Below are 12,177 nucleotides of genomic sequence, written 5' to 3' on the forward strand. Positions count from 1 at the left end.
GGTAAAGAAAAAGAAAACTAAGGTGAGAAGCAGTGGAAAGAAAAAGAAATAACAGAAAAAATGAGTGAGATGGAAGAGTGAATGAAGAGAGTATTGGAAGAAAGAGAAGGCAGAGATGGGTCTTATAGTGGGGTTAATGGTGGCCACATCAAAGACAAATTCACATCAAAACTCTGGAAGCTGTGAATGCTGCTGTATTCATTTCTCCAAGCTACTATAACAAAGTACTGCAAATTGAATGGCTTAGGATAACCACCATTTATTTTCTCCTAGTTCAGAAGACTAGAAGTCTAAAATCAAGGTGTCAGCGGGGTTTGTTTCTTCTAGAAGCACTGAGAGAAAAAAAATCTGTTCCATGCCTCTCTTCTAGCTTCTGGTGGTTGCTGGAAATCCTTGGCATTCTTTGGCTTGCTGACACATCACTCTAACTTCTGCTTCCATCTTCACATGGGGTCTCCTCTGTCTCTCCTGTGCCTTTACATGACATTCCTATAAGGATACCAGTCACTGGATTTAGGATCCACTTTAATCCAGCATAACCTCATTATTAACTAAGACCTGATTGTTAACTAAGCAAAGACCTGATTGTCTGTTAGCAAAGACCTGATTGTCAACTAAGGTCCAATTCTGATGTTCCAGAATTGAGAGACACTATTCAACAGAGTATAGTTACCTAATTTGGAAAAGCATATATGCAGATGTACAGGTCCCCTCTTAAGTTTCGCTGTCCATGATGCAGTTACCTGTATCAAACACAATCGGAAATTATTAAATGGAAAATTGCAGAAATAAACAATTCATGAGTTTTAGGTTGTGAGCTGTTCTGAGTAGTGTGATAAAATCTTGCACTGTCCAGGACATGAATCCTTCCTTTGTTCAGCATATCCACACTGTAGACACTAACTGCCCTTAGTCACTTAGTAGCCATCTTGGTTATCAGATACTGTTGTGGTATCACACTGCTTGTGTTCAAGTATCCTATTTTTTAAAAAATTAATTGCTCTATTTTATTAGTCACATGCTGCATACGATGTTTTGGTCAAGACAGTGCACCTATAAGACTATAATGAAGCTGCTGGGTGTGGTGGTATGTGCCTGTGGTCTTAGCTACTTTGGATGCCGAGGCAGGATCATTTGTGCCCAGGAGTTCAAGGTTGTAGTAAGCTATGATCACACCACTGCATTCAGGGTCTGGGTGACAGAGTGAGACCGGCTCTCAAAAAAAAAAAAAAAAGAAAGAAAGAAAAAAAGACTATAACGAAGCTGAAAAATTCCTATTATCTAGTGAAAACACAGTCATTGCAATGTCATAATACAACACATTTTTTATGCAAACTTATGATGAAAGAATAAACCATGCTTTTCTCAGAATGTAACCTTGTGGTTAAGTGATACCTGACTATATTATTTACTGTTCATCTCTTACTGTGCCTAATATATAAACTAAAAATTATCATAGGAATGTATGTATAAGAGAAAATACCATAACATATATGGGTAAGGTTCAGTACAACCAACAGTTTCAGGTATCTACCTAGGGTTCTTGGAATATATCCTTCCAGGATACATAGTCTCCCTTTATCCTGAAGGATATGTTCCCCGCTTATCCTAGAAGGATATATGATTGAGTTAAGGATCTTGAGAGATCATTGTGGATTATCTGGGTAGGCCCTAAATTCAAGACCAGCCTGACTAACGTGGAGAAACTCTGTTTCTACTCAAAATACAAAGACAGGAGTGGTGGTGCATGCCTGTAATCCCAGCCACTCGGGAGGCTGAGGCAGGAGAATCCCTTGAACCTGGCAGGCAGAGGTTGCAGTGAGCCAAGATGGCGCCATTGCACTCCAGCCTGGGAAACGAGCGAAACTCAGTCTCAAACAAACAAAAAGATACACGGAAGAAGTGGGTTGTGAAGATAGTTGCAGAGACTAGAATAATGTGGCCACTAGGAGAATATGATGTGAAAACAGAGGCAGAGATTGGAGCATTGTAGCTACATGCCAAGGAAGGCACCACCAGAAAGTAGGAAAGGCAAGGCAAGATTTTCCCCTAGAGCCTTCAGAGGGAGTGTGGCCTTGCCAAAATCTTGAGTTTGGACTTCTGTCCTCCAGAACTGTGAGATAATACATTTCGGTTGTTTGAAGGCATCCAATTTCGAGTATATGTTTCAGCAGCCACAGCAAACAAATACAGGCCTTAACAGAATAGAACTCATGGCACACCATTTTTTTCTCTAAGTACCATTAAAAACAAAACAAAAAACAAATCTCTGAGTTAGATTCTGCTCTAAACAGATCAAAGAGGTCTTAGTAAATAATTTGTGAACAGCTATAAAGTTAAAACAGCTCAATTTCTGTAAAGTTAATGTTTAATGATGTTTTAACACAAAACTATCCCTTCAATGACTGAGACGTATGAGTCTTTAACCTACTAAGAATTTATTATAAGAAAATAATTGTGTTGTAAACTATCTTTCATTTATCTTCACTTATCTTCTGAATGCCTGACAATTAACATCAAATTTTATCATATTTCATGTGCCTCTCTCATTTCAGAGTAAACTGTTTAATGTCATCTATGTCTCCCTGTTAAGTTCTTTTTATCTTGAAATTAATTTTTTTTCATGTTGCCTGATGTATAATTAGATGACACTTGGTACTATGTAACCTACAACTGGGAGCACAACTGCTTGAAGTGGCTTAGTTTCTGGAAGTCGTGCCATCAAGATAAAGCTAAATTTAATAAAGGAAATGACACGACACTTGTCTTTCCAGCTTTGAATACATTCAGAATTAAAGTCTGGCATCACAAAACAATCTCTTCCAAACCTTAAGTTCCATTTTTAACCATTTAACTGGAAGATGCCAGGTTATTTCAAAATATCACATACTGTTTTCTTTCATTCTTCATTTGGATGAATGATACAGGAGAGTTCATGCTCTTGCAGGGTCCATTCATCAACAGCAGCTGTAAAGTTAAAACAGCTCAATTTCTGTAAACCACTAATGTCACTGGTTGCTACAAGACATTTCATGGAAGAAACTGGAGGATAGAATTAGCACTCGTGACAATGGATGGCTGAACTCCCCAACTTCTCAGACTCCACCCGCCACCACTTCTGCTTTGGAATCCCCGCCCCTCTTCCCAGAGTTTTACTGTGGCTTGCGTAGATCAGCCCTGGGGTCCAGGGAGAGCGGGCACTAGCCAGCCCTGGCGCTTGACAAAGTAGACCCCACTCCGCCCGCTGGTAGCTTAGCTGGTGGTCAGAAGACTTGAGCTCTCACTCTCCGCCTGCAAAAGCAGATTTGCCCAGATCCCCGCAGTCCTCCCCAGTCCCGGGACAGGTGTGGGCGGCGGAGGGAAGGGGATCTGGGCCAAACGCCCACCCGCAGGCTAGCGACCTGGCAAGGTCCGGCCCATTTTCCTTGGGTTGCAGCGGACTCCAGAATGCTGGGGTCCTGCGAACGTGAGCGTCTGCCCGGCGCCGGATTTACACTCCACAACCAGGGCTAAAGCTTCCCGCCCACCAGCGAGCCACTTTCCAGGACGGACGCGTCTAACTCTTGCTGCCTGGGTAGGGAACTCGGTTACCCAGAGTGGCCTCCCCTCCCCCGCGCAGACGTCAGCGCTGGCGTCGGGGAAGCGCCATAATGCTCCGAGGAAGCGCGCCTCAAAACTTGCACCTCGCAGCCGCAGCTTCAACGGAGAAATCCCTTACCCCAAGCACACGCCAGTCCTGCCCGCGGGGCCATGGCAGAACAAAAGAGAGGCTTTCCATGGAGATATGCTCCAGAAGCGTGGGTGGCTGTGCCTAAAGGTTCCCTGGAGAGGGATAATCAATGAGGCTTGGAGGCTGTGGCGCCTAAGACGCTCTCCCCACTCCACATCATTCAGAAGGTTCCGCAGGTCCCGGCAGCGGTGAGTTTGTCAGTCCCATCCGGCGGCCAGTCTCCCTTGCCAGATAGCCTACGTTCGTCGGCCTCGTCAAAGTTCTTCGTTTCAAAGCATTTGCACCTGCGAGCCCTCGGCCGAGGCTCTGGGTGCGTTTGTGCGCGTGTATTCGAAGGCGCGTGGTAGTGATGGCGGCGCTCAGTGAGACTTTCCTGTCACTGGATACTACTACTCCCAACCTTCCTCAAAGCTGCTGGAGCAACCCCCAGGTCTTTAGTTTACAAGTGGCAATTTGACTTGCTCTGCTGCATGTCTGGAGGGACCAAGGAAAGTGTGGAGACGCTCCAGGGATTAGGTGATCGCAGCTTGAAAAGAAAAAAAGCCAAACAAATAAACAAAACCCACCCACCCTAACAAATATGAGGCTGCTGGAGAGAATGAGGAAAGACTGGTTCATGATCGGAATAGTGTTGGCGATCGCCGGAGCTAAACTGGAGCCGTCCATAGGGGTAAATGGGGGTAAGTGCAGCACCTCTGCGTGCTCCACCGCGGCTCCCACTTCAGAAGTAATTTGTGAGTCTTGGAAAGGTTGGACAACCGTCGTTGCAAGCGCTTGCCAGTCTCAGGGGCACTGACCAGCCTTTGGCCCTTTTGCTGATTTTCTAATTTACCAACCCCAGAGGGAACTTGTAATTAGGAAGGGGGCAAAGGAATTGAGCGCAGGTAGTCTTTTCCGCAGACAATGACTATTCTCAGTGTCAAGAAGTGAGGTTACAGAGAATGAAATTTACTCCTCTTACCTTCAGAGTAGCATCCTATCCCAAGGGACTCTAGGTTGCCAAGAGTTCCTTATCTATCTTGAAGTGGACCTCATTATCCAGTTTACTTTCTAGTCCTCCCCGCCCCCACATTAAAAAAAAAAAAGTGGAGGAAAACAAGGAAAAGGGACACCTCCGCCCCCAACTCAGATTTTATGGCCCACATGTTGGAGAGTGATGATTTGCTGTAGTTCCTGGCGCTCCAGAAACTCCCTAGCCGACTGACACGTTGCACTCTTTCATTACAAGGCACTACTTCCGTGTGCTGCCGGGATTCAGTTGCTGTACTAGCAGTCTAACAGATACAGACTGTGCTAGACGATGTGTAGTGTAGTGTGTATTTTGGCAAGGAAATGTGGATGGACTGAAAGCATACTTAAATCTCTGAATAGTGGGAGCTTTGTACTGGGGGTGATGGGTAATGACGGGAACATTAGAAATACTAGTTTTTTATGCCCACCCCCCACTCCTTTAGACAATCTTTAAACATTAATTGAATTTAATTGAATTTATTCAGTGCGATTGTTTTTGACCTTGTTTGTCAGTTTCCAAGCTTATTGACAGGTTTAATACCTAAGTCATACAACCCGAGCAAATAAGGACAGAGCTGAACAGGCACAATCTTTTCATAGTAGGAATTTCTCAGGAGGATATTTGAAGTTATTGGTATCTTTTGCTAAAACATGATGGAAGTGAATGAAATGATCTCTCAGGAGAACAGTAGTGGTCCCTTCTCCCCTTAACCTCCACCGGATTCCTCTGTTTACAAGTAGCTTCCGGGAACATTTTAAAAGGAATTATTTAAACTAAAATTGTGGAGTTCAAGGCTTTTTTGTTTATTTTAAAATTTTGTTCTTCTGTATTTAACTTAGAACAAGATGTGTAGAATATGATACCATAAGAATAAAGCAGTTATTCCTGGTGGTTTCTCCCTCTGAGGGTAACAGTTTCTTGTTTAACAAGGCTACTCTGTGAACTTTTGGGAAACTCTTGTGAAGCTCAGGTCTGTCAAATGAAGACCCCGCCCCCATCCCTGGAGCTAAATAAATAGCAAGACCTAGAGTACCTTTGCATGATCTGCAAGGCACTCCTCATAGCTATAGCTTCTGGTGTTAGATCTCTTGTTTTCTCAGTTTTGAGGTGAAATTCCAGATGATGTATGATCTTTAGCTTTAATCTCCAGGGGCTAAGTTTGGCGAAATATCTTTTACTTTACATTCCCAAGAACTCTGTGGGAAGAAAGGTTTTGAATGCTGAATCATTTCTGTGGGGCTTTTCTGCCATGGCATGTATGAGATAGATTATGCAAGCTTATTTTATCCATAGACTCTGCTTATTAACATTTTGGTACATAATTGTATCATAGAAATGCCGTTTCCCATTTTCACTAGTCCTTGTGTCTTTAATGTAGGATAATTCATTCCTTTTTAAAATTACAATTGAATACTAAGAGTGGGGAGGGAACATTTAAAGTGTTTTAAGCCAACTTGCTTCTTTTACAGTTGAATATACTGAGGCTTGATGCCAGGTGACTCACTTTATATTAAGGTGGCTAGCTTAGGGAAGAGGAACTATTTGAGATGAAGACTCCCCCTTATTTCACACCAGTTGCAAAATCTATACTAATGGTTCTGGCAAAAAAAATTATTAAAATGAATAACCAATATAAGGAAAGACTGAATTTTGCATGCCCTGCTTTTTAATGCAAAGGAGCAGAGTAAATTCAGTTACTATTAAACAGTGCACTCATGATTTCTTTAATAGTTGTTCATATGGAAAAGATACTTTTTCTAAAAACATAAGTTAAACAAACAATTGTTTGGGATTTCCTTTACAGCTTATCTGGCTAAGTCATTGATACTTCTGGTTTTGTTTGAGATGGGGTCTCCCTTAGTCACCCAGGCTGGAGTACAGCGGTGAGATCATGGCTCACTGCCATTTCAGCATCCTGGGTCCAAGCAATTCTCCCAGTTCAGCCTCTTGAGTAGCTGGGACCACAGCCATGTGCCACCACACCCAATAATTTTTTTTATTTTTTGTAGCGATGGGGGTCTCCCTATGTTGCCCAGGCTGGTCTGAACTCAAGCCACTGTTGAGCTTTTAATGGATTTTCCCACTTGTAAAGCCTCCTAAGTAAAAACAAACCCCCAAATAATACCAAATGACCCTCTCATGCCACTAGGTAAAATAACAAAAATCTAGGAATAAGGAGAGGAATGGCTGCTGAAAGTGTTTTTGTCATGTCCTGGTCTTTGGAATGGTCTAAAACACCTTTTTTGGCTTATAACTTTTAGTGAAAAAGCTCCATTTATGGCCTTTGTACACTGAAAATCTGATTTTTAATGCATTCATATTGACTGGACAATTTTCAATTAAACAGTCTTTAGATATACTTTTAAATAGGAAAAGTTTGCTATTAAGATGCTCACGTCACCTTTACCTGGATTGATACCTTAATGACTACAGTCTACTTTTAAGTGTAAGACTTCTAAACTTAAATTATCACACATATGTATGGTCTGACTCCTCTCCAACCGCCCCCCTAAATTTTTACAGTCAGTTGGTGAGTTAGTATGGCAGAAAATTTATAGATGTGCGAACCTTAAAATTAGAGAAGTTGAATGCCTTTCCAAATGGGTAGTGGCATAACTAGCTTGGATAATTGAATTCTTAGCTCTTGTTCTTACTCAGTTATATTTTATTTTTAAATATATACAGAAGTTTGAAAATAAAAAGTTATAGTAGATGTAAATATGTAGATTCTGAGGTGTTGATGATCTGTTCCAGTGTGGCCTAAGGAAGCCCTGAGCTAGTGTACACCATAGAGTTTATGGGAATTCAACACTGTGCTATTCATTCTTGGGAAGACAAATGTTTACTTCTTTGGAAGTACAGAGTAAGTTTCTCATTTCTACCTGCATCTTAATTTATTACCATTTATAAGACACTAATCCTAAAAAGGAAACTGCTTCAGTTTTCCGTTAAAAAACATAACCGGAAACATGCTATAAGCTTAAGTATATTACCATGAATATCTTAGAAGATCTTAGATTAGGTTTGGAAGTGAAATTTACTTTAGTGGTGAATGGCTCCATATATATATATGGTTTTCTGTCCATTTATTGAGCAAATGGAAGGCTTCAGACCATGGAGAAGCCATGATTGTTGTCCTGTTGTTTTGCTTAAGGGGGTGTATTAGTTTCTTAGGGCTGCCACAACAAATTACCATGAACCAGGTAATTTATTCTCTCACAGTTCTAGAGGCCAGAAGTCTGAGGTCAAGATGTCCTCCAAAGGACACTGGGAAAGAATCCTTCTTTGCATATTCCAGCTTGTGGTGGTTGCCAGCCATTCCTTGGCTTGTGGCACTATATGTTCAGTGTCCACCTTTGTCATCACATGGCTGTCTTCCCTGCGCATCTGTCTGTGTCCAAATTTCCATCTTTTAAGAATAGGCTATTGGATTAATGACCTTCCTAATCCAGTAAGTCTGCATCTTAAGTTGATTACATGTGCAAAGACCTTATTTCCAAAACTGTCACATTCACAGGTTCTGGGTGAGCATGGATTTTGGGAATGGGGAACACTACTCAATGTAGTACAAGAGGACTGAATAGAATGCCAAATATTAGATGATCTGAGATTTTTGAATGTTGCCATATACCAGGATTTCTCAGCCTTGGCATGTTGACATTTTGAACATGATAATTTTTGTTGTTGGAGGGGCTGTTCTATGTCTTCTAAGATGTTTAATAGAATTCTTGATCTCTACTCACTAGATGTTAGTAGTATACCCTATCCCCCAAGTTATGACAACCAAAAAACATTTCTGACATTGCCATATGTCCATGGAGGGCAAGATTGCCACTGCTGGAGAACCATTCGTATGCAGGTATAATATGTCATTTTCTCAGGACTGAATCTTTTTAAAGAATTTTGTTCTTTGTTAGCACTTAGGTCTTCAAGACAATTGTGTACAGTCACAAATGATACTTAAATCAACTCACAAATGATACTTTTAACTATTGTTCTCACAGTGTTAACACATTTGAATGCTGCCAACCTAACTCGGAAGAGGATTTCCTGGAAGGCAGGGACCAGGCCAGGCTGGGTCACCACGTATCTCTGGGGCCTAGCACAATTTAATAATAATGATGGGCATGGGAATATATTAATAAGTACTTTATATGCATTATTATTCACATAGCGAGTGCTCAGTAAGTATTTGTATGATGAATACTCTTGGGCAGAACTGAATGCATGCATGATTACAAGCCTTTGTTTCTGGTATCCTAGAAGAAATGAAATATTTGCTAAAGAGAAGGGGACTTCCTCAGTTGATTCTCTTCTCTGGGCTCGGGGATATTTTGATTGTTATATAAGTGCTGATACCATGATAGAGAGAGTTAGGACCTATATTGAAGGATGTTGCTCACGTGCTGTCCTGTGTGCTTCTTTATTCTTCTGGTCTGAGGATACTGAGCTGAACCAGACAGCTATGGTCCTTGCCCTCTGGAAAATGCTCTTTGAAGTTAGGCTGCATCACACAAATGCTACTTCTGTCGGGACAGTAGGATACTAGGGGTGACACTGATATCTAAAGTACCATTTGTTCTGCAGTAGATGATGATGATGATGATGATGATGATGATGATGATGATTTTGAGACAGAGTTTCACTTTGTTGCCCAGGCTGGAGTGCAATGGTGTGATCTAGGCTCACTGCAACCTCTACATCCTGGGCTCAGGTAATCCTCCTACTCAGTCTCTCAAGGAGCTGGGATTACAGGCATGCACCACTGTGCCTGGCTAATTTTTGTATTTTTAGTAGAGACTGGGTTTTGTCATGTTGGCCAGGCTGGTCTTGAACTCCTGGCCTCAAGTGATTGACTCACCTCGGCCTCCCAAATGGCTGGGATTACAGGCATGAACAAATAGAGTCTTCTTTTGTGCCAAGTTATCTATTGAACTTCTTTTCTAACAAAAACTCATTTTTTTTTTCTTTTTAGGACCATTGAAGCCAGAAATAACTGTATCCTACATTGCTGTTGCAACAATATTCTTTAACAGTGGACTATCATTGAAAACAGAGGTACTGTCACCTATGGGACACATGAAAAGCAGGGAGAAAAATTTAATTTTGAACTTAACCTGAAATTGCAGAATCCTTTGGTAATGCAATTTGTAGCTATAATCTGAAGGATTTGCTATAGCAGGAGATAACTTGGTCAGCAAAGAACTTGTGTTTCTTTCCTGCATAAGTGTATTATAAAAACTGTACAGTTGTGCAGCATGGACCCTGAGGATGTGGTTATAATGCGTATGTTCTTAATATGGCAGCTGAACTGAAGTATCTACTTTAGTTCTTCCTCAACTTATGGTGGTAACTACAGTGGTGCCTGCTATGCCTGGGCACATTTGAGCTGTTGATGTTTAGTTTGGTTTCCATACTTCTGTGGATCATCTTTGGCTCCTAGGACTCATGCTGTTCAAATAATGCTTAATTTGTCATAACTTTTAACTAATTTTTATTTAGAAAAGTTTATTGTTCCTTAGCATATCTATTAAATATTAATAGATGTCTTAAGAGAAATATTTCATTTGACATATATATGTATATGTGTGTGTATGTATGTGTATATATATGTGTGTATATATATACACACACAGACTCATGTATATGTATGTGTGCATATATGTGTATATGTGTGTGTATATATACACAGACTCATATGTATGTGTGTGCATATATGTGTATATGTGTGTATATACATACACATACACGCACACACATAAACATATACATATATACACACATATATACACATATACACACATACATATATACATAGATACACATATACATACATATACACATAGATACATATATACACACACATATACACATATATGCACACACATATATACACACATATACATATGAGTCTGTGTGTGTGTGTATATATATACAGATTCACACACACACACACACACACTACACCACACCCATATATGTGTAGTGTTATTTACTGATTCAGGTTTCACTGAACATGGGATTCTCTTAGAAGTAAAGAAATCCAGACATTTTTACATTTACATGTGAGAGAGGAATGAGTAGAATTTATGATTCTCTTTTGACTTACAATGAAAGGAAAAAAAGTGGAGAAAATAACCATTTGCTCTTGAAGAAATTACATAAAACTATCATTCTAACATCCTGTTCTTATGTAGATGGGAATACCTCACTATAAGTAAGTTTTTTGTTTTTGGAAATGGCTTTAAAAATTAAAATTCTGGTCCAGCATCGTGTCTCACCTTTATTTATTTTAAGAGTGATTTGAATGAAGACTAAATTTAGTTATCTCCTTCTTAGATCACCCTGGTAGCAACGTGGAATAAAACATGACTTTACTAAATTTATGTATTCTGTAGCCATCAGGTTGAGGTTGGTATAAATCTTTTTATTGTTTTTTTTGAGACAAAGTCTTGCTCTGTCACTCAGGCTGGAGTGTGGTAGCACGATCTCAGCTCACTGCATCCTCTGCCTCCTGGCTTCAAGTGATTCTTCTGCCTCAGTTTCCCAAGTAGCTGGGACTACAGGTGCCCACCACCATGCCCAGCTAATTTTTGTATTTTTAGTAGAGGCTGGATGTCACTACATTGGCCAGGCTGATTTTGAACTCCTAACCTCAAATGATCTACCCATTTTGGCCTCCCAAAGTGTTGGGATTACAGGTGTAAGCCACCACGCCCTGCCTCATTGGGGTGTTTTTGATATACGTAGGATCATTGTGTAGTGTCTATAACTGATAAATTGTGTCTCAAGAGTTGTAAATATTTTCTCTGATTACTTGCTCTTCTGAAAATAACTGACATGGGATGAGATTTTCTAGTATGTCAAATTCCAATTTTGATAAACAATATTGATATGAGAAGACCACGATTACTATTTACAGGGCACAGGCTTTTTTTTTTTTCTGTCAATGTATGAATTCTGATATTGGTTCTCAAATGTGGGGCACAGTGATACAGAAATATATTTGCCACTACCATAGTGTTGGACTGATCTTGTTTGGAGGTCTTCTTGCAGGCTGTGGCTAGTGTTCTTGGTGGAGCAGCTTCCTAACCCAAGTCCTTTACTTGGGACGTTGCTCTAACTATGTCCCCTGGTGGCTGCTTAATGGCTACAGCTGTTACTGTGCCATGGAAAATCCAGAAAGCAACTTGATTTCTCTCACTCTTTAGCTTCTTAATGCTATTCTGTAAAGCAGCCAACTTTGTGGGATGAAGGAGTTGAAGAAGGAAGAATGTCACAGCTGTCAGTATTTTTCTGAGGACTGACTTCTTTTGTAAGCACCTAAGAAACCTTCAGAGTCATCCAGCTCATTTGGATCTAATGAAATGCCTTGATCTCTTGCTTTATCATGGTATCTAAGCAGCAATCAAAGCCATTTCTTCCATCAAAGCCC

General features: G+C 40.6%; 2 protein-coding genes across 14 annotated transcripts in view; one reads left to right on the plus strand and one right to left on the minus strand.

The window, feature by feature from the left end:
* Positions 1–239: 239 nt before the first annotated feature.
* LOC118152189 (uncharacterized) lies at positions 240–3,752 on the minus strand. The gene is made up of 4 exons (XM_078366065.1): positions 3,741–3,752; positions 3,402–3,696; positions 674–743; positions 240–489 (listed from the first exon to the last, which is right to left on the minus strand). The coding sequence occupies exons 1-3, from the start codon at positions 3,750–3,752 to the stop codon at positions 715–717; spliced, it is 336 nt and encodes a 111-aa protein (XP_078222191.1). The 3' UTR covers positions 240–489; positions 674–714.
* A 335-nt stretch (positions 3,753–4,087) lies between these two features.
* SLC10A7 (solute carrier family 10 member 7) overlaps positions 4,088–12,177 on the plus strand; it is a 291,318-nt gene continuing 283,228 nt past the window's right edge. For all 13 annotated transcript variants that reach the window (XR_013532873.1, XR_013532874.1, XR_004740612.3 and 10 more), the window contains exons 1-2: positions 4,088–4,410; positions 9,718–9,800. Coding sequence is in view for 9 of the 13 variants with exons in the window: in XM_035292871.3 (XP_035148762.1) it covers positions 4,311–4,410; positions 9,718–9,800 (183 nt within the window). In the remaining 4 variants the exon portion in view is untranslated. The remainder of the gene's footprint in view (positions 4,411–9,717; positions 9,801–12,177) is intronic.

Source organism: Callithrix jacchus, chromosome 3, assembly GCF_049354715.1.
Source record: "Callithrix jacchus isolate 240 chromosome 3, calJac240_pri, whole genome shotgun sequence".
In the NCBI taxonomy this organism is placed as follows: Eukaryota; Metazoa; Chordata; class Mammalia; order Primates; family Cebidae; genus Callithrix; species Callithrix jacchus.